At 40.1% G+C, this 23,263-nt stretch overlaps 2 protein-coding genes across 2 annotated transcripts in view; both read right to left on the bottom strand.

Annotated features, from left to right (window-relative positions):
- LOC106096770 (uncharacterized) overlaps window positions 1-23,263 on the bottom strand; it is a 211,578-nt gene that overhangs the window by 169,252 nt on the left and 19,063 nt on the right. The window contains exon 8 of the mRNA XM_025903296.1: window positions 23,118-23,237. Within this exon, the coding sequence (XP_025759081.1) occupies window positions 23,118-23,237 (120 nt within the window). The remainder of the gene's footprint in view (window positions 1-23,117; window positions 23,238-23,263) is intronic.
- Window positions 9,174-18,889, bottom strand: LOC100702404 (NLR family CARD domain-containing protein 3-like). Its single transcript, XM_025903465.1, has 4 exons — window positions 17,601-18,889; window positions 11,330-11,500; window positions 10,235-10,408; window positions 9,174-9,210 (listed from the first exon to the last, which is right to left on the bottom strand). Exons 1-4 carry the CDS (start codon window positions 18,698-18,700, stop codon window positions 9,195-9,197), a joined length of 1,461 nt encoding a protein of 486 aa, XP_025759250.1. The 5' UTR covers window positions 18,701-18,889; the 3' UTR covers window positions 9,174-9,194.

The following is a 23,263-nucleotide window of genomic DNA, read 5'->3' as shown; positions in this document are numbered from 1 at the left end:
AGAAGGACAACTATTTCTAAAGTGTCTGTGTCAGATGGAAGGCACTCATCAGTAAAAAACACATGATAGCCCAATTCACTGATTAAAACAAAGATTGAAGTCTTTGGACTCAATGCTAAGAGCCCCCCCCCCCCAAAAAAAACCCAGTTTGACCATAATACTCAAAAATACTTGAGAGTGTAAGTGCTGTTCTTTGTGATTGTAGTTTGTTGTGTGTAGAGATGAAAATGAATTTAATCAATCTTGGAATAAGACTGTAACATGACATAATGCGGAACAAGGTAAGTGTGCATAACACTTTCCAGATGGACTGTACTTCTTTAACCAAGTATCTGTATTTTCCAAATATTGCAGTTTTCCAAGTTCAAAACTGGATTCCCGTTTAACACAGTTGTTAGAGTGAATTGTTAAATGTTTGTCATTTTTATTCTTACCATTTGTACTTTAACTGTGTGTTGAAAGGAATTCTTTTGTTCTCCCCTCCCCAGATTCTCGAGGTTCTGAGTGGGGGGCTGTAGTGTTTTATCACAGGCAACATCCTTGTGAAGGTCTGTTTGATGTGGTAAAACTTCCTGCCCTTTGTATGGCTTCACTGTGTTATCTAGGGTGACCATAGATTGGGTGTGGGGAGGTTACCCTCTTTATGACCTAGGATGTTGTTCCTGCTGTGTGACCCTTTTGGTCAGCAATTCACACACACACACACACACACACACACACACACACACACTTTGCAAAACCACAGGCAAGGTACCCTTTGTGTGTATGTATACATCATATGTTAATGACCCTATGCATATTCATGTAACCACAATAAAAGGAGTGCTATGGGGAACCTGGCTGAGAGTCTGATGGAGGTCAAGTAGGTGGAACGACACTTGGCTCCAGGCAGGCCTCCCTCATGCATGAGTAACCCAAAGAACTTTGCCTACTTCGTGTCTTGCTTGCTGTGTTATTACATTGCCTTTAACGTTCCAGCGAATAGGTTTAAGCACAAGAACCTATCATTAATTGGTCCTTCGAGCCGGATCCCTGGAGTCGGCATTCACCGAGGAGAGAACCCTGACGTCAGCGAGACGTGAGAATTTGTCATCGGGCCGGTGGATTAGCTGTCCGTTTTCTCTCCCCGACGAATGACGATCGGCGGGATCTGAGGCTGATATTACACGCTAAGCAACGCCGAGTAAGTTGGAAGAGTTGACTGGGTTAGTGTCCCAGAACTGGGTTAGGGTCCCGAGAGAGAGGTTTTGGTAAAATCGCCCAAGGGCCCAAGCGTCCGGTGAGTGTCCGGTTTTGAAATCGCCCTGGGTTTGTGTCCCGAGCGTCCCTTCACTGGGTTTTGAGTCGCGCGACTGGGTTAGGGTCCCAGAAGAGTGTTGCTGTGTTTGTGTTAATGACTGCCGAGCAGGCATGGTCTGTGACACGGTTGTTGTTATCATGGGTTCCCGAGCAAGTAAGACTGCCTCACAGGGAGATGACACATTCATGCAAGAATTTACTCCCGGCAGCGCGAGCCATTTATATTCTCATAATTGTTATGAGCGTAAACTGGTCGCGGATGAGATTCAAATGTTAGAAGTTTTCAGGAAAACAGCAGCCTTGAAGAGCGTGTGGAGAAGGCCAGTCCACATCAGCAGCAGTTAAGCTATGCTCTGGTGAATGGCTTTCCCCCACTCCTTGCTGACACAAAATGTTTAGATGATTTCCCTGATCAACAACGGCCTGTGCTCCAGACCATTACTTTAACCAGTTGTTAGAAGTAATCTGCATTAAGCTTAAGGTTGCTCAAATACAGTACGATGACATATGAGATGAAGTAAAATAGATAAATATTTTACCTAATTACGTGCATAGAGGCACTTGACCTGTTTGAAAACTGTCATCCTAATATGAGCCATTGTTGAGATATAGAGCACACCTGTGAAAACAACTGTTATGCTGAACCCTGTGTGAAACAGCTGAAAACCTAATGGTGGAGAAGCTGAGTTGAATATGAAAATGTAAGTCTTTATCACTGTGTGCGATAAAGCGTGTAGTCACTGTGTGCGACTATCCAAGTCTTTGCCACTGTGGGCAAAGCACGCAACCACTGTGTGAGGTTGCGTTGCGGTCTCTTCTGAGCTGATGAGCAAGCTACACATTATCAGATCAGGAGCTGGCTGAGAACTCATCAAAGAGAGAGAAACAGAACTATGATAACTCGAGTATGTAGCGTATCCGTGAGTTCAGCTTCTTCTTTCAGATGCGCAGCAGTTTTCCTGGATCTTGATTCATGTGTGTAGAGTGTTCATAGCATCAGCATCATGTTTGGTTTATTTGCTTTGTTGGGTTGAAAAATAACTAAATGAACTTGTGATCATACTTATGGATCACCATGGCACATATCATCAGCCATATGATTTATTTATGCAGATGAAAAAAGTGAGTGTGAATGTGCCTGACGTCGCAGTGTGTGTGTGCGCTGTGTAAAAGTAATTGTCTCTAATTGTGAGAGCAGTGATTCTGCAGGTCACCAGCTAGTGTAAAGAAAGGAAGAGTAAAAAAGAGACAAAATCTACATTGTAGATGAAAAATCATAGGAAAAAGGTTTTGTGTTTATCAGCCAAGAACAACTACAATCTTATTTTCTGCTTTTAAGAAAGAAGAGTTCGAAAGACAGAGAGAGAGAGGTGTGTGTTGTTTAAGCAGAGATGATAATAATGAAAATGTCTTAGTTTGTCACTTTCAGATGAAAAGCAGATCGATTTTCCACATGCAGCGGTCGGAAGAAAGTTATAGTTTAACATCATTGGGAACGTTCAGGCCAAATTTCTGGCTAACTTATTTACAGCACCATGTGTCCCTCATCCTCACAAGTGAGCTCTCACTCCTCCCTGAAGACAAGGAATGCAGTTCCAAAGAGCAATAACATGGCAGATAAAGAGACAGCAGCAAAGTCCTGAGCAAAGAGACCCAGCAAGCAGCAGCAGTGTGGACAAACAGCATCACAGAAGAAGAGAAAAAGCAAACCCATCATCCTGACTGATTGGATGAATGACACTGTGTTTCCAACAAGCTGCAAAGTTCACTGTGCATGTGAAAAGGACTTTTGAGGAGAACTGAGGAGACTGTTGGAGGTTGACATTTGCCACCTTTGGAGAAAATGGCAAGAAGAGACAGTGGAACACAGGACAAAGCTGAAGGAGAACTGCCGGCTATTGGACTGTTGAAGTGGGAGAGGACAACAGAGTGAGAGCAGGAGGTAAGAACACAGAGGAAAGCTGTTGTTTAATGTGGGAAATCAAAATTTGGGTTAGCAAACCTGGGGAAAAGAAAACTGACTGCTTAAGTGGAAAATTGTGAAGGAATCTGAAACACTGCAAAAAGAAACATATACAAAATCACACACACAAGCAGAACATGCATTAACCCTACTAACACAAACAAGAGAGCCCATGAAGATTAGGCAGCATCTTGAGCATGTGAGTCTGTTTATCATCTTATCCAAGTCACTTAGTGTGATGAGAAGTGATGCAAAGATCAGTGGACTCATAGCACATTAGTTAAAAATGATCAATTAATAGCAGAGAAGTGTGTAGGAAAGGCAGCTTTAAGAACATGCCCTGCTGGAGATGCAGCTCCACAGACATCGATTAAACCTGCCTAATAATGAACACACATGCAATGAACATCAGCTTGTTATCTCTCATCAGTGCTAAAATAGTGTCAATTTAACAGACACTTGTTATCAAATGCTGAATTTATCCAATGCTGACAGTTAACTCTCTATGTTGCAGGACAAAAGTTTAATTTTTGTGGGAAAAGACAAGATTCTGGTTTGAACAACCAGTGATCAGACAATAAATTTAGTTGTTAATATAGTAAATTGGGAAATGCTTTCTGCCTGATTGATGCAGCACAAAATATTTTACTGTATGAGGGAAATTCTATTTTTGTGATGATATTTTGAACATGCATTTCTGTTGTCCTGTCATCTTAGTGGGTTAATAGCTGATATGCAAATTAGTTGATGGTTCTTAGATTAATGAAAGGTGATTGAATTCTAGTACGAGTGAATGGGATGTGTTGGAATGGAGACTCTAAAACACTGAGTTTCCTGTTGTGATGTGCGAGTGAATCCTGCACCCAGATACCAAACTCTGAATACATAACAAACTTCTTTTGTGAAATGCATGACAACATGTCACATGTTTTATGATGACAGGGAAAGAGAAAAGATGAATAAGATGGATCTGTGGCCTAAATGAGTGAAAAGCACAGTCCTGGGGATTAAATTCATAGCTAATGAGACATGAGGCTTATGTTGTGTGTTGTGCGGCTGATGGTTGGTTTTGAATTAATCTAGCTGATGATTTTTCTTTTGTTGTGAAGTTGAGCCTGCCAATTAGTATGATGGTATGATGAACCATGCTAATGGTATGATTTACCCTCCTGAGATGAGGAGCATGTGTCATGACTTAACGAGGCCTTTTTATTTTGATACTTTCACAGTGCACTGAAAGTTTTGTTTGATGATCTCTGTTTGAGCAGATCTGCACGATTAGAACGGAAGCGCTATACGACACGTCGTCAAGAAAATTGTTGCAAGTGAGTTTCTCCACATTAAAATGGGCTCAGGAGAAAGTCACTTATCTGGGACAATTAGAAAATGAGTCCCTGCCCAAAAAGGATTCAGCGAGATAATCCGATCTAAAAGTTCTTCTTTTCTTTTTTGAAATGACGTCATTTTGCTGAGAAGTGGAAGTGAAAATGCGACAATAATTTCCACTGTCAGCAAAGAAAGAATGAATGAATGAATGAATGAGTGAGAGAAAATAAAACTGACTGACTGGTAAAAGCGGACAGAAGCTGACAGACTGACTGACATCACTGTGCGAAGTTAACCCCCACCTGACAAAGGTGCAGATGAATCTATGTGTGTTTCTTTTTACAGGAGCAGAAAGAGGACAGCAACATTTGAGGTTGCGTGAGCTTTGGCCATACCGATTTAACCTTTTAAATGCCACTTTCTGTGTCTGTGCATCTACCAGGGGTGTTATTCACTACCTTGTGTTGCTCACAGAGGTAACTGTGAGAAAGTGTGTATACACCTGCGCAGCGCTAACTTTTCTACAGCATTACAGTTCTTCGTGTGACTTGATCATGTGATTTATACCAGGACAGCTGGTTGATGTTTTCTACAACAGGATTTCTGGGTTTATGTGTGAAGAAAACTGTGTTTACAGGTTATGAGTTGGTGATGCTGTTACACTGTGTTGTTGGGGAAATGTAAAGGTTACTTTGATGATATGAATAACATGTGAGACATTCCCGGTGTTGAAACTAGTGTCACTTCTTTCCACGGCTATGGATGGCTAACTTTATGGTCTTTTTGTAGCACCTCTGGAACATGTCAATTTGTGCCTGACCTCCAGGATTGTCCATGTGTGTTGCTAATGTTTGTTTTCCTAAGAGTGCATGTAGAGGATTCAGCAGAGACGGACAAGTAACATGAGAAAGCAACTAAGAGATGCAGTGTTTATGGAATAGTTTAATATGCGGCTCATTAGCTGGCCACTACTGAGCTCCTAGTGTTAAATACATGGAGTGACTTTGCTTAAGGGAAGTCACCGATTACATTAATGTTAACTGAGTACATGGGATGATCCATGTTTGGGGCGAATTATGCCGATAATTGTAGTTTACTGATTTGAGAAAACCTGCACATGATACTTGTCCTGCTGATGCTGAGTGCTTTATTACTCTAAAGATTCAATTGTTTATAAGTGTGAAGGTTGATTTCACTTCCAGATCTTGTTCTCCAGGCCATGATGGTGTGTGTGCAGGCTCCAGGCGGAGCCAGGTTTTGAGCAGACTTACTGTGCAAAACACACTAACGTCTTTTATTGCAGGGTTACGGAGCTGCTCCAGAGGAGATGCCCTGATGTTGCCTGGGACATGATCTAGCTAACCTTTTTCTTTTAGACAGGAATCTGGTTTTGATGAGTTGACTCATGGGAGTGTCCATGCGTCAAGGGGAGGGGTCCAGAATTATAGAGTTACATGAAACTATCTTTTTTATGTTTTCTAAACTATGTTTTTATGATTTTTGTGTGATTAACAGTTCATTTACGGGTATTAAACTTATGTAAAGTGGTGCATCTATGTTCAGATGAGGCTTTGATGGTCCATAGATGAAGCTCACTGAACTAAAGAATGTGGTTTGATGATGATTGACATGCTTTCCAAGTAGGAGTTTTTCCTCCTAGCAAGGAAATACAGGTGCAGCAGTCAGAGTATTGCTGAAAGGAATCTCCTGAGAAATCTTCTGAGGCCCAGTGAGAAGCAACCCATTCCAGGCATAGCTGACAGTCCAGGCAGTGGTTGAGGTCAAAGGTCGAGCTGTTTGGGGCCCATTGGGAGATCAGATTCCACAGCCACAGCAAGAACCACGAAGCTGCGTTGGAATGAGAGCTGTGCCAAGGGGGCTTTCCAGAGGCCAACAGAGGAGATTGTGGACGACAGATGAGCACCTGAAGGATGAGGGGAGCGTGCCAAGCTCAACTGACAACGCAGGGGGAGTCCAAGGATGGCATCATGATTCTGTGAAAAGCACAGGAACCAGAAGCTATGGTGGTGATGACAGCAGTTTCCTATGAACATCACCTAATGCTGTGTCACTGTACTGTGCATACGATGACACTCTGAAGACTGCTGGGATCATAACAGCAGTAAGATAACTGGATCCAACACCCTTTCCACAGAGAGAATCCTCCTGCAGAGGATGGACAATGGAGGATATGTATCCCCCACAGGACAAGGAGGCCTGAAGTGAGGTGAGGGGGGGTTGGTAGAGGCCATAAAACTAGAGTGTTGACGAGGTCTGCAGCTTTGAAGATGAGACCCATGTTGACAAGCAATAAAACCACCTGGTATGTTTGACTGTTTATTCTACATACATTTGGACTCTGGTCCTATGGACAGTGATGGGTACATCTGGAAGAGACAATTATGACGCCCTATAGAGCTTAAACCACTCTACAGCGAGACATGCTATTTACATGTCTTGTGGAGGAGCACCACCAAACTGGAGTGTTTTTGAAGTGTTGCTTTCTTCTTTAACTATTAAAGTAACAATTCATTTGTTTGCTTATGTATAGGATGCATTTTACCATGTATAAGATCACTGTTAACTAAAATGATTTCTGATACATTTGTTAACTATGTACTTTTACAACAATATGCAATGACTGAAATGAATGACGTGACAGAGGCCTGTGTATGAATGACGCCTGCACTGAAAATGTTAAGCAAGAGGTGCACTACTGAGAATGTACTACATAGGAATAATTTGGAGCATAAAAATTACAAAACAGGAGGGAAATGTTAGAGTGAATTGTTAAATGTTTGTCATTTTTATTCTTACCATTTGTACTTTAACTGTGTGTTGAAAGGAATTCTTTTGTTCTCCCCTCCCCAGATTCTCGAGGTTCTGAGTGGGGGGCTGTAGTGTTTTATCACAGGCAACATCCTTGTGAAGGTCTGTTTGATGTGGTAAAACTTCCTGCCCTTTGTATGGCTTCACTGTGTTATCTAGGGTGACCATAGATTGGGTGTGGGGAGGTTACCCTCTTTATGACCTAGGATGTTGTTCCTGCTGTGTGACCCTTTTGGTCAGCAATTCACACACACACACACACACACACACACACACACACACACACACACACACACACACTTTGCAAAACCACAGGCAAGGTACCCTTTGTGTGTATGTATACATCATATGTTAATGACCCTATGCATATTCATGTAACCACAATAAAAGGAGTGCTATGGGGAACCTGGCTGAGAGTCTGATGGAGGTCAAGTAGGTGGAACGACACTTGGCTCCAGGCAGGCCTCCCTCATGCATGAGTAACCCAAAGAACTTTGCCTACTTCGTGTCTTGCTTGCTGTGTTATTACATTGCCTTTAACGTTCCAGCGAATAGGTTTAAGCACAAGAACCTATCAACAGTATATGTGACACACCCTTCTCTGAGCTGTAACATAACACAACATTAAAAACACACTGCTGGATCAGTATTGCAACACCACAAGCAAGACAATGTTCAACAGTGAAATTACAGTACTGAAATTATTATAACATCTCATAGTAAAGTAATAAACAAAACCACAAGGACCTGGCCAAACACAGCCAGCTTTTTAGTTCCAAGACTAGCTAGATGGCAGCTATTGTACCTCAAAAGTATCCTTCAACTCAGGAGAGTATCTGGAGGTATAAAATAAGAGCTCATTAGTCCAAATAACATAGCAGAACATATTCCAGAGTTTACTGACTCTTCTAAGATAAATGACAACGTCTCCGTGTTTTGAGTGAACATTCTAACTGTGGTCTCCTCAAATCAGCTCAACGAGACCCGTTTCACAAGACTCTGCTTGGCAGCAAATGTCCCCGAGTGTAGCAATGTCAATATTCCAGTAATGACACATTCACTGGAGTCATAGGAGTCATCTAGGAAGTAAAGGCATACAGCAGTGCTGGAGTAGAAATGACCTCAGCACAGTCTGAGGTCGAGGTGTTTTACTTCAGTCCTGTACTCCATCCACTGAAGAGAAGTTCAGCAGTTTCCAAAGCCCTTGTCCATGAAATGAAGCTTGATATTAGCATTAAGGCCACACTATCTTTGTGTCTTTGCACCTTCTGGAAAAGATTTATGAAGTCTGGGTAGAGCCATACTTTGACCACTGATTACTTTCAGGATGACTCTACAGGCTTCACTGCATGTCTTCATCAGTTTTAGAATGAAAAAGATTGCTGCATATACTTCAAATCATATTTAGAGAAACAGTTATTTCATTTTCACCACAGAGAGGAACAGCACATTTGGGTGTATGTAATATCTACAGCAGCTCATCAAAAGGTCAACAAGAAAATTTAAATGAAAAGAATGAAACTTTTTTGAGATAAATTCATCGAATACTGAGATTCTGCATAGATTGGTCAAAGCAAGTCGGTCTTCAAAAGATTTGAGTACAAAAACATACACAGACATATCACATCAAAGCAATGTGTTAATTATATTTTAGCATATTATTTATAATTACAATGGTTGATCTTAAAAATCTATCCAGTAATCTTGAAATTGACAGTAAAAATTCATGAATTAATCACACTAACAGATCTGAATAATACTCACTACAGCGCAGCATCTAAACTGAAGTCTCTCTGCAGGAACATGAGGAGACAGGACCATAAAAGGGTATCAAACAAAATGAATTGTTACATCTTTTTGTTAACAAAATGTGAAAAGACACAGCAAAGTCATTCTAAATAAACAATATTAAAACTGACTATAAATGCAACCAGAATTTGTATTTGTAATAAACTCCTTTTTGTGTTAAACTGCTATTACTGATCAGTCAGTGTCTCTTGGTGTAACCTGCAGTAAAAAGTGAGCAGCTTACTATTGTGAATGTGAGAGAAATAACATGTCCTGTCATATTTAATGTTGATACAGCCACATTCACAGTTCATGTATTTTCAGGAATGCATTTTGTTTCTGAGAACATAATGGCTATAAAATATTGATTTACATGTGGTGCATTTTTAGTTAGAAGCCATGTAGTGTCAAAGTCAGGTCTCTATTGAAAAGACAGACTGAAAGAGCTGCTCTGCTCCTGGTGACTGTTTTCCACAGAAAGAGGTGGGTGTAGTGCCCATTCCAGTTTGACTTGAATCCACAGATACTGAAAGGAGTTTCTAACTAGAGGTATGCAGGCATGGTTAAAAAAAAAAAAAAAAGATGTCTGTGTTGTTTTGAATGGAAGCCTAAAATATAGATTCTGGGGATATGTGAAACTAACAATTCATAAAGTGTTTTGACACGAGACCTTTAAATGTGCAGTTCAGCGTTACCATATGAACTGCAAATTTAAACTTTTTCTCTAAAATCAGAATCAGAAATGGTTTTATTGCCAAATGTTGAGCAGGTTAACAACATTCTGAAATTGCTGCAGTATTTAGTGTGAAACATACCATAAGACAAACACTTAAATAAACATTAAAATTAAAATCTTTTATTAATGTGGATCATCACAAAGTACAAAGTACATAAAGTACACATCACAAAGTACACTTCTACACACATCGTTTTTCTCTTTGTATGTGTGATTATCAGTGTGTCTGTAGAACAAACAAACAGAAACCAATAAAATATTTTTCCTTCATAATCTAAGTCAAGTGAACTGACCTTTTAAACTGTAGTTTACAGTGTGGACTCTCCAGGTAATCATACAGCTGTTTCATCCCTGAGCCCTCCAGGTTGCATCCTATTAGATCCAGACGTTTCAGATAGGGGGGGTTGGACTTCAGAGCACTGAGCAGAGCAGCACAGTTCCTCTCTGACAAAGTGCTGTTCTCAAAGCTGAATAACAATCATATGAATTACAAAGTGTTCTTATATTAAATTACCTTTATCTCATGAGAAACCAAGTAAACAGTCAATGGAGGTACAGACTATTTTGTCTTATGAATATGAATACAGTAAGTGGATCAAAAGAAATAGAAAACACACACGCACCCGTCTCCTTATTGTAAAATAAAAATGGCACTTTGGGCAATAAAACTTGAGAAAATCTGAGCATAAAACTGGTTTCATCTTCACATTTTTTCTCATTGTCATCCATAAACCTCGGTTGTTTAGCAAAAATAAATTAACAATGATAGTAATATTAATATTCTATAGAGTAACATTTTGAAAAATCATGAGCAATGCCAGCTGTTGCATCAGTAAAATATATCCCTGATGTCAATGTTCACGACTTCATTCATGTGATTCTAAAGGTGGACTAATTGAAGGATGGATTTTCCAAGTCCATTAACAAGTTTAAGGTTTGGACAACTATCTGTCAGCTTCATGTTTTTTTGTGTGTGTTTCTGCTTTCTTGTAGGTTTGTTAGCCAGGCTTTCATAAAAACATTCATCCTCTCAGCTCACAGTGCATCGTCTTCTGCGCTTATTTTTAAACAACAGCGCTTACTATTATATTACATACATAATAGCATTCATTATCTTAAAAAAAGAAAAAAAATGTATCATGAGAATATCTCATCAATGGTAGAGAAGCGCTTTTTTATAATTGATGTAAAATTTCATCATTGGCACAGTTACATCAATGGCAAAGATGCATTCCTAGAAAGTCTGATGCAGGTTGTTAGTCAGCTGCTCTGGTCTTTGTTTCACCCACATTTTTGCCCTATAGTTGGGCTACAGGGCGATATATTTATAGCTCATGTTATAGAAATACCTTCATAAATAACATCAGCTTCAGTTTCAGCTAACTGACCTGAGTATCTCCAGTCTACAGTTTGGATGTCCCAGATGAGTAAAAAGTTCTTCTGCATCTTTCTCCAGTTTCACTGATTTCATGTGCAGCTCTCTCAGATGGGAGGGGTCTGACGTCAGAGCTAAGGCCAAAGCTCCACAGTTACCCCCAAAGACATAAACATCATAAAGTCTGTGTTGACACATATATTAAAAAACATGTTATTTTCAAGAAGAGACATTTTATTTACGTTGTGCCCTTGATGAAAAACAACTACACACTGTTTCTTCACATCAGTTGTTTAGCTGATCTCATCTGACACGAAATAACCCCAAGGGGGTTTCTGAGCTTCCTGCTCGAAAATGCAATGCCTAAATTAAATTGATTATTTCTCTGCAATTACAAACTCTGTCCTTACAATCTTGGTATCAAAATGAAGCTAACACTTGGGACATTTAATCAGAGGTGTAAATATTAAAGCAGATATTACTGTGTCAAAGTTACTGAGACTGGAACACAGAAAAAGTAAGTAGATTTTATTCTCGCCTAATTTTTTTTTGTAATTTTTAGCATATAACCCTTTTAAAAATATGGCTCAGATCATATTTGGTTCCAGAAATCCAGTAACCAACATATAAGCATAATCTATGCAAAGATTTGTGTTTCTAAAGTAAAACAGTGAAAAACTACAGCCCTGTCAATACATGAATATCCAGACGTTGTACAAAAATGTCCCATTTTGGCACACAATTGGACACCATGCCAGTTTATTTTTTTAGGTATTAAAGAGCAGAAATTAATAAATTTTATTAACAGGCCTAAAAATGCTTTTTTTAAAAATATATTTTTGAAGAATTAACCACACATTTACATGCTAGTGGCCCTTTTCTGCCGTGCGCATGGAGCGCTTCATTGGCCTCTGGCCCTTTAAATTTTGAGGGGCTGTAACTTTGGGGTCTTTTGGTCAATTTGCATGATTGACACCTCTTTTTAATCGTTTTAGCCAATAGATTCAAAGTAACGATGCCACGTTCACGTCACTTCAACCAATCAGACGTTGTAATGCCAAAACCCACGTGTGTCCAAATTTATTGCATGTGGCTCTATCCAGTCACGTGTCTGTAGGTGGGTCTAAAATGGAGGTTGTTGACGAAAACAGCTCTGATGCGGCTAGGTTGGCATTGTAATTACCGGCTATCACATGGCTACCGGCTACCTGCGAAAATAACGGAGGAAATCGGGACGGTAAGTCAATTTCTGTCTTAGCGCATTTGCGCCGCTGTGTGTTTTTGTGGTCTTCTTTTGTGGCTAATTCAGTGAATTTTGGTCTGATCGTGGTTAAACTTGGTGTGTGGAGTCAGTGATAGCCCTGGAAGCTAACCAGCCTATTTTTAACCGGTTACATGAAGTCTGAAGAATTTCTGGTTCGGCTTTGTGTGTTTAGCGGACTTCTGCGCATTTACGTAACTGCTCGTTTATTCACGGCTTGTTTTCGGTGTGTTTGGTGGTTGTAGAAATGGTTTATATGACATTTTAGCTGAGATTCTGAGGTTTCTGTGGATACCACACATGTCTGGATTTATATTTCTCAACCGGCGTTATAACCGATTAAACGTGATCTCCTCCTTTTTGCCCCCGGTACCGGGGCGTGGGGCTTAAGATTAAATAATAATTCTAACAATTCTCTTCTGTCCCTCTCAGACCTACAGACCTCGAATCTTTGCTTTGACTTAATCTGCGGATAAAAGAGAGAAAACTGATTTCCATTTCACATGTGGGACTTCACTTATTTTTTTTATTTTTTTTGACATATTGTATTAACAAACTTGACCCAACATCCCCCCATAAAATCCAAGAAGGAAAAAGTGAAACTTTCCCCTGAAAACCCCAAACATGTGTAATGGACCATTTTTACATCTTGAATTGCAAATGTCATGTATTTTTTAAAAGATGATATGGAAACATGAGATTTTGATGGTTGATGTGATGTAAGTGGGTATCATGTTTTTTGTAGTTCTTTTGGGGGGTTTTCTGCACGGGATTGCTTTTCGTTATCCTGTTTCTTCCTGTACCAAACATGATGACAATATTCAGGAAAAAGGAAGTTGGAAGTTATTTGACATAACTCTGATTTTTCCAAGTCTATCAAGATAATTTATAAACTGGTAAATAGTTTCAATTCTCTACTTGAAATGAAGCTACAGTGACGGTGTGTCTTGTTTGCATGTCATCTTAAATTTTTCATGTGATTTGGAAGTGCTGCTATATTCCTCAACTCCAGAGTGCCAAAATGAAAAGTTGGACTTATGATCAATAAAAGTCAGTCAAAAAAGACTGCAATGTCAGTCTTTGTCTCTGTGGTAGGGTGTGGTTTGTGGCTTCACTACAGGGGACCCAGGGAAGGCATTATGCTAATCATGCTCTCTATTTCAGTAGCTGCTGGTGCCTGAAAAAGGAGGGAGAGTTGGACAACAGGACAGAGCTGTGTGTGGTACAGAACTGAACTCAAGTGTGCAGCTGGAAAGCTGCTAAAACCAAACTGGTTAAAACATTTTGTAAATAAGCAAACACCAAGGGCGTAGATTTGGCATGGACGGAAGGGACATGTCCCCACCAATATCCAGCAATTATTGAATTGTCCCCACCAATAATTTGATCTCTTCGAGTAAAGAAAAACAAACCCGATAGAAAGAAAAAAAAAACGATCTGTCAACGTCTCATTCACCCAGCGGTGCAGAAAGAGTTTAATTACGTTCTCTACTGGAGTCCTACGTCATGTGACAAACATGGCCAATGTGATTGGCTGTGCCTTTCAGGGAGCTCTGTTTAGTTTTAGCAGCGGCAAGCCTGCGCTGCGAGGACCCGCAAGGAGGAGAGGAGGATGGCAGCAAAAAGGAAGAACCTGGATATAAGAAAGTATTTTTCAAAGAAACCTGTAAGTCGCTTAAAGCCAAGTTAACTCATAAAATGTGTCCATCATAATAACGTTACAGGCTATGCTAGGCTTTGGCCCACATCAGTCTAAAATTGTATGTAACCATGAATAACGTGTTTTGGAAACTAACTGCACAACAGGCAGCACTATTAGTTATCTCAGTCTCAGAGTAGCATTTCTAATTTTGATTGAAACTGTCAGAGAAAACGGAGCCTCGAGCAAGCCAGGATATTAGTTTACAGAGGCTGTTAAAATTATATGTCTAATGTTAAAATGTTGGTGACACAATAATTTCATCCTAATGGTACTGACATATTCATAGGGTTAATTTTTGAGACAATATATCATGAGGTAGTCATGATTTTGCAAATATTCCACCTTGTAGTGCAGTTTGCACAAATTGTTTTAAAAATGCACTCACCCTACAAACATTACTGATGAGTCAAGATCTGCACAAATTGACAGAAACACTGAAGCAGCTCCACATTTTATTCTTATTGTCATGTGTGTCCTATTTGTCAGGTGACAGAAGAACCAACACAAAGCTCAGAGAGTAATGTTGATACAAGGTCACAGGTGAAATTGGATGATGACCTGATGGTTCATGACTGTATTTGAAGCACATGTGTGACTGCATGTATTTGGAATGACTCACTTTTAATTATCAGGTGACAGAGGCAGCTCTGCCATGTTGTAGCTCAGACAGCAGTGAAGATGCGAGGTCACAGGTGACTAACTGGTGTTTTGGTGCTATAGATTAATGAGAGGAGAAGGCATGTGTTTGGCTCCTTCACATAGTGGACATTGAGTTGTTGTGTGGGGCACCAGTAATCCATGTCTGTTGCTGTAACAGTAGTTCATGTTTAGAATAAAAACTCCCAGCTCACTGATTTGATCGGGGCAATAGTGCCTAAAATGTTGCATAATTTTGCTGAGAGATCTTTTACTTTGTGGTAATCTTAGATGAGTAGTTTTATGGACAAAAACCAGCAGGTCATTCAGTGTTCCCTTAGTGCTAATGTATAAGAGATGTTGGTGTACTATAACTAAAGTAATGTTGTTAAGTCCTTAAAGTCATATTCTTTTATTGTCATGACTGTATTTTTATTTTTGTATGATACCTGATTTATATGGAATATGGCTGAAGTAAACTAAAGTCTAAAATACTTAGTTATTTGTTTAATAGTAATTTAACATTATATAATCCATATAGAAACTATGAATTGTAATTTTAAATGGTTTAAAAGCATGTAGAATAGGATATGTAGGCAAGTATACTTCTCCTTTTTTATCAAGAAGCAAAGACAAAAACAGGGCAGGGTTCGGTGGTTGAATCATCCGTCCCCACCAATGCTAAAACCAAATCTACGCCCTTAGCAAACACTCATCTTGAAATGCTGTGTACTTGATACCTTCGTATCAGTCTCATATGAATAATTTATGGCTCCTCACTGTGATGCTATCAAGCTTTAAATAAATATTATTATCACTGACTGTACTGAATCACTGATTTAATTTCTATTGCTGAAAATAAACCACTGTGAGAACATACTGTCACGGTCCCCGTGCCTCACCGGCTGATTCCGTGTTAGGCAACATGTGTTTTGTTCTTGTGCTCTCTCTCTCTCCCTCTTTCCCCGGCCACAGCGGTGCTCACTGTGGGCTCCGCCCCTGGCCCACACACCTGTGCTCATCATCACACCTGGCGCTGGTTACTACAATCAGAAGGGCTTTTTAAGATGGCAGACCTACACTACTCGTCGCTGGAACGTTGAGTCACCCGCGTTAGTGCTTCAGCAATCTGCCTTGTCTGTGAGTTTCCTTGTGATCTAGTACTAACTGGATTTTCTGTGTGCGTGCGTAGATTCCTCCCAGACCCGTCCTTGTACCCCCGAGTGAGCGAGATGAGCGACTGGAGTGGAAAAGAGTGGGATTGTTGGTTGAAAGAGCAGAGTGTGGTTTTGGACCCTTCCCCCCCCTGGAGCCCCGGACCCCTTCCCCGAGCACCTTGGATATATATATATAATCACCCGGTGACACCACTGTAAATAAACGCACTATCAGTTTCTGCAAAGGTCTCCTGGTCTGCGCCTGAGTCCGTTTACAAAACCGTGTCACATTCAGTGTTATCCCATTACTTTCACATTTGGCCACAGTCAGTGCTATCTTCAGGAAGATATAGATGTATAAAAATCACATCATCCAAATAATTTTCTGTTAAAAAAACCCCAAAACAAAACATGCAAAATAGAGCAGGGCGATATGACCAAAAATATTTATCACGATATACATTTGAAAATTTGCGATAACGATATAACTGACGATATAATTGACACTAGACAAAATACTTTACAACTCCACAACTTTATTAGTGCAAAAAACCCCATCAATGTATTTTCACTTAAAAAGGCAGCTGTTTTTTTATGTGCAATAAAGTTATATAAAAATGTAACAGTGCAAATTCCTTGCTGACAGTTTAACCAAAAGGCATTTCCAGTGGAAATTGGCCGACATATCCTCAGCATAACCATGTATAATATCCACAAAACTTAAAAAGAGGTCATACACACACAATACGGTAATATTATGTTGAAGCACAGTACGTATCACTCCGCAGGCTCCTGCCTACGATAGCCGTAATGCTCCGACAATCCATCAAGCCGTGCGGCTTCGTAGCTTAGCAAAGTCGTACTAAAACATTTGACAGATTTTCGAGCGCCGTGTACCACATAAAATCGTTTCGAGGTCAGTAAACACAACCAGAATTCATACATAAGGCACACGGGATTATAAGGGGCACTGTCGATTTTCAGAAAAATCAAAGGATTGATTTTAAGTGTGCCGTATTTTCCAAACAACACGGTAATAACGACGGCCCGCTAGCATGCGCTACCAAAAATAGTGCTTTGTTGTGTATCTGACGGACGAAAGCCAAACCAGTTCCACACCACTGAAGTTGCTGAAGTTTTACAAACCAATTCTGGTTCATCTGTTTCATTTAACGATCCACTTTCCCTCTTCTCATTCTGCGTCGCCGCCATGTGCGTATGTAAACATAGGCACTGCGCATGCGCGTTTTACCCATATTCTATCGCGATATTTCATTTTCCTATCGTTGCCCAACATTATACCGGTATTACCGTGAACGGTATGATATAGCCCAGCCCTAATGCAAAACATTTTCAGTGTTTGAAATACCTCAGCAACATATGTGAAAAATGTAATTGAAATGTAATGTTTCCAATAAATAACTGGGACTGTGTAATAAGAACAATGAGAATGTTTTAGTAAGAATAACTTTAAGAACTAAACTATTGATCTACACTCATTTATAATGTTAATCACATCTGGACTCACCGAGCTTTTCTGTACATAACCATAGCTGGAAGCAGTCTCCATCGTCCCGCGTATGTTGTGTTGTACTTCTCCAGATCAAACTCATCCTTAACTTCCTCTGACATCAAGAGCATATGTGCAAGAGCGGAGCAATGAATTTCAGAAAGTTTCTTCTCTGACTTGTTCTGTGAATTTAGGAACTCTTGGATCTCCTGGTTTACTGAAAGGTGCTCAATTTCTATTAGACAGTGAAAAATGTTTATGCATCTGTCAGGACACTTGCCCCAACTGTTAACCTCCTTCAGGTTTTTGATGACTCTCTGGATGATTTCTGGACTGTTCTCTGTCTGACCCAGCAGACCTCCTAAGAGTCTCTGGTTAGATTTAATAGAGAGGCCATGAAGGAAGCGAACAAACAGTTCAAGGTGGCCATTCGGAATAAGCTGAGATTCTTCCATGGCTCTGCTCAGAAAATCTTCCAAAGATGAGATATCTTCTGGAGATATCTTCTTTCCTTTATCATCCTCAGTAAAGAAGTCCTGCAGCACCTCTGTCTTCCTGTTGGTGTAACAGTGGAACATGTAGACTGCAGCCAGAAACTCCTGAACACTCAGATGAACAAAGCAGTAAACTGGTTTCTGGAAGATCACACACTCTCTTTTGAAGATCTCTGTACAAACACCTGAGTACACTGAGGCCTCTGTGACATCCAGACCACACTGCTCCAAGTCTTCTTGGTAGAACAGGATGTTCTTTTTCTGCAGATGTTCAAATGCTAGCCTCCCCAGCTTCAAAAGAACTTCCTTGTCAGCACTGGTGAGCTCTTGCCAACTCATCTCTTGTCCCTTGTGGTACTTTTGCTTTTTCTTTGTCTGAACCAGCAGGAAGTGTGAGTACATGTCAGTCAGGGTCTTGGGCAGCTCTCCTCTCTCCTCTGTAGTCAACATGTGCTCCAGAACTGTAGCAGTGATCCAGCAGTAAACTGGAATTCCACACATAATGTAAAGGTTCCTGGATGTCTTCAAGTGGGAGATGATTCTGCTTGACAGCTCTTTATTTCTGAATCTCCTCTTGAAGTACTCCTCCTTCTGAGCATCAGTGAAGCCTCGTACTTCTGTCATCCTGTCAACACATGTAGGAGGAATCTGACTGACTGCTGCAGGTCGGGAAGTTATCCAGATGAGAGCAGAGGGAAGCAGATTCCCCTGGATGAGATTTGTCAGCAGCTCACTGATGGTTGACTTCTGTGTGACATCAGACACAAGCTTCCTGTTGGTGAAATCCAACAAAAGTCTGCTTTCATCCAGGCCATCAAAGATGAACAAAAGATTACACACAGTGAGCTGCTCTGCTGTGACGCTCTGTAATGTTGGATGGAAAACATGGAGCAGCTCCAGGAGACTGTACTGCTCATCTCTGACCAAGTTCAGCTCCCTGAATGAAAGCAGAACCACCGCACTGATGTGTTGGTTTTCTAAGCCCTCTGCCCAGTCCAGAGTGAACTTCTGCACCAAGAAGGTTTTTCCAATGCCAGCAACACCATATGTCAGAACCACTCTGATGGGTCTCTGTTGGTCAGGTAAGGCTTTAAAGATGTCCTGGCACCTGATTGGTGTTCCATGGAGGGTCTTCCTACAAGCGCTCTCCACCTGCCTCACCTCATGTTGGAAGTGTACCGCTTCACTCTGCTCCTCTGTGATGTAGAGCTCAGTGTAGATCAATCTGAGGAGGGCTCCATTTCCTGTTTTATTGGTTCCTTCATTCACATGTTCATATCTTGTTTTCAGAGTGATCTTTAATGCATCTAAAGCTTTTCCTATATCAATATCTGTTGAAAAAATAAAAAACAATGAGACAAGAGAGCATGAAAATGTGTGTTTTTCTTTTGGCACAGCTGTTCTTACTGGCTGTCTGCTGGTAAGTTCCTGTTCCAGATTTTACTCCACATTGGGGACAGAAGTCTGTTGATGAATCCTTCAGGACATTCTGACACCACATACAGCAGGACACCGGCTTCCCCACAAAATAATTCCTCTTCTTCTCTCTGCGGACACGAACAAACAGTTATTCTCACCAAAGAAAAGCAGCAAAATCAAAAATACCAAAGTTTAATAGCAGCACTTATTACAAATTAGAAACATTTGTAATCATCATGTAAACATTTGTTTCTGTTGTAGGATTGTGTTAGTGGGCACTCACTCACTGGCTTTTCCCTTCAGTGTCTTTAACTTATCATGTTTTTTGTTGCTTTTTACTTTCTGCAAATCACTTTTGTACTAAAGACAGAAGTCATTGAATCTGAAAGTCAAATTAGACATTAATTGGTAAAATATATATAGCACTTCTAATGTTTTAAGGTGTGCATTAATTCTTAATAAAAACGAAAGGGTTTTTTTGGGTGGTTATGTGGTCTACAATGAAACAAGGAGACTGTCCATCTCTTATGTCATCATCTTGGGTAATAATTTTTTAAAGTTACGTGTTAATTTAACCCAATTGTTTAAGTTGCTGCCACAATTGCTGCAAAACATCTGTGTGCAACCAATGTCCACTATTGAATTAAGTAAATGCAACATCTTCTTTCTTTCACATTAGTAGTTTAATATAGTATATATATTACAACTATATTAGTAGGGTACTTGCCATAGATGATCACATGTCTGAATTCAATAAGAATCAGATAGTGGACTATAACTCAAATATCAGTGCAAACATTGGTTGCCTTACCTCTCAACATTAGCTGTTAATCCCGATGTGTGTGTGTGTGTGTGTGTGTGTGTGTGTGTGTGTGTGTGTGTGTGTGTGTGTGTGTGTTTAACAAACTGTGGCAGATGTTGACAAAGAGTTAGGAAAATATGGGAAAGATTTTGAAGAACTACTGTAGATGTCATGGTTCTGGGTCATTTGACCCAGCATTTTGATTTTCTTGTTTTTTTGGTGTCTATTGTGTATTATGTTATGGTTTAGTTTCATTTAGTAGTATTGAGTTTATTCTATGTTTTTAGTTCCTTGTCCATTAGGTTCCCTGTGTGTCCCTCTCTGCGTGTCTATGTTTGTGTGAGTGTTTTGTTTGCCTGTTCACATGTTCACCTCTTTGTGTTTCACTCTTTGTCTCTCATGTGTATCTGTGCATGCTTTCCCAGTCCTGTCATTTCTGTCTCTTCCCTGTGCTCTCTCACATTTTCTTGCCCTTTCTCATCCCCTCCGCTCTGTTGTGTTTGCTCAGCCTCTCTTTTTTTCCTTGTCCTCTTGTCTGTTTCATCTCCCTCAGCTGTTCCCATGTTTCTCACCTTGTCTTCCATCTCATCTCCTTAGTCTGTTATGTTTCTATGTCCTATTGTCAAGCTCGACCGTGCGTGTCGTCTTGACCACACGCACGGTTCTCACTGTGCGTGTCACTTCCTGTTTTATTTTGAAGGTACCTCATCTCATGTGTATTATGTTCAGTTTTGCTTCCTCTGTCTTGTTGTGTCTGTCAAAAATGTTGCATCACTAATAATGATCATTGCACACAAGGTTAGAATTTTTGACTAAAATCGATTCTAGCTTGGAAAACGTGATATCGATTCATTAAAATCCTGAATCGATTTTTAAATATATATTTATTTTGCCAGAATCTCAGCTTAAACCTTACAAAACTTCAACAACCACCAAACAGCTTAAACAGTAAATGAGAGCCGGTACACGGATTCTGCACAAACATGTAAACACAAAGCGCGGACCCGCGGATCAGAATCAGTGAGATGTTGCCTTTCTCACCCGATGGCACGGACACGGTCGGGGCTGGAAGTTGACAGCTCACTGATTTTGGTGTTTCGGCGGTTCCATGCTTTGTGTTTACCTCCTTTTTGCACTAGATTCTGAAGCTGCAGGTTTTATCTCTCTCCAAACAATATTGACTGAACCATCAGCAAATAAGATCCTAACTAGCTTTACATTTTGCATCACATAAACATTGCCATGAATTCCCCCTTACTTTTGCTGTTTTAATCAGTTTGTCTTTCAAAGTTTGTCTTAATCATAATTATGCAAATTCCCATGACCATTGATCAACAATCACTGACCAAAACCCACTGATCAAAGAACACTGATCAATGGCCATGAGTACCATTCACTTTGAGTTTGGGAATGGCTGCAATCACAGCATTGTAAGATGGCGAAAGATGTACCCTTAGGCCCCCTCCTCGATTCAGAGAATTCAGGGAATTTGCATAATTATGATTAAGGAACTGACCTCTCAGCCCATTGTTCCTTCAGTGGGCTGGTTTCAGTCATTATGCAAATGTACTGTTTATAAGGTTTGGGGAAACCTGCAGTCAGCTGAGACTGAAGAAGTCACTTGGATGAGTGACGAAACGTTTCTCCCACAAAACGCTACGTCCAGATGAACAGATGCAACTTTTGGAGATTTACTTTCCTGGATGATTGAGAATGCATCAAGATAAATTACAGTCATTTGAATAAATGCCTAAAATACAGACCTTAGGACTTAAAGGGACAGGGGAAGATGTGATCTGAGAAATATATTTTAACACTAAGCACCAAAAGTTTTTAATCTTTTCACATTCCCACAAACAGTGCTAAAATGAACCCTTGTGATCGGTACACTTATAAGATATGTCCAATATATTAGGATCACATTTATTTAGTTTTGCAAGGGGAGACATATGTTTGCATTATCCAGTTAAATTGAATCATTCTCAATAGGGTGTTGATGGTTTGGGTGTGTGTCTTTAAACATATTTTACTCCACTCGATTGGTGAAAGCTGTGTCTCTAATAAAATCTCTGTAACTTTGCTCTGCTTGAGTTCAGCAGCATTTAAGGTAATCTGCTATAAAAATCTCAGGCCAGGAAAATCTCCTTCATGTTTTTCTGTTTTATCCTCAGTTACTTTGACACAAAGGCATCTCCTGTGATGCTTACACCTTTGATAAAGTCTTGGAAGTGTCAGCTTTGTATTTATAGATATAAAAATATGGAAATGTACTGATACGTGATCAGAATTATAACATTTCTGACTGTCTGAGGAAAAATTTCCCCGATTTAAATCGAATCGAATCGTGGATCGAATCGATTCGGGACCTTGTGAATCGGAATCAAAACGATTCTAGAAATCAGTGACGATACCCAGCCCTAATTTCAAGTTACCCAAAAACTTAGTAGGGACAAAAACTACAAATTATTAAATCATCATAACACTGTTTGGTTACGCTGGTGAGACTGCTTAGCCCTACATTCCCCATAGCTTTGATGTAAGAGGAACGTTGTTGCTGTTGAAGCAGAGAGCTATTCTTTCACCATTTTTGGAAGATAGAGTTTCATATGTCTTCCAAGAATGGTGTCTTTACTTTCCGCATAACTGATTGTTACAAAAGCCACCATTACTACTGATCATGAATCTCAACCCAAACCTGATGTAGAACAGGTAGAAGTACAATTCAATGACTCCACCCGTGAACAACTACTTTGAAATAATATGAAAGACTCTAAAACCCAAATCATCTTCACTCATTTTATAGCAGAATCAGCCTCTTACTGTGTGACTGAGGGTCCATGTTCATGACTGAAGACTGGAGGATAATCTCTGGACATGTCACTGTTCATGGACATAGAGCTGGATTCTGGAAACTCTGCTCTGTGTTTGTGTTGCTGACGTCTGCAAACACAAACATAGAATCAAAC

Source organism: Oreochromis niloticus, linkage group LG3 (assembly GCF_001858045.2).
Source record: "Oreochromis niloticus isolate F11D_XX linkage group LG3, O_niloticus_UMD_NMBU, whole genome shotgun sequence".
NCBI lineage: Eukaryota > Metazoa > Chordata > Actinopteri > Cichliformes > Cichlidae > Oreochromis > Oreochromis niloticus.
The sequence above is the reverse complement of the archived record's forward strand: the minus strand, read 5'-3'. Positions and strand labels throughout refer to the sequence as shown.

What these genes read in the sequence shown, in the direction of transcription:
- LOC100702404 (XM_025903465.1), bottom strand. Translation starts at nt 18,700, where the DNA reads ATGACAGAAGTACGAGGCTTCACTGATGCTCAGAAGGAGGAGTACTTC. An exon ending in GTTATGTACAGAAAAGCTCG is followed by an intron (nt 11,501 to 17,600) that starts GTGAGTCCAGAT and finishes GTGTCAACACAG; the next exon opens with ACTTTATGATGTTTATGTCT. An exon ending in TGTAGACTGGAGATACTCAG is followed by an intron (nt 10,409 to 11,329) that starts GTCAGTTAGCTG and finishes ATTGTTATTCAG; the next exon opens with CTTTGAGAACAGCACTTTGT.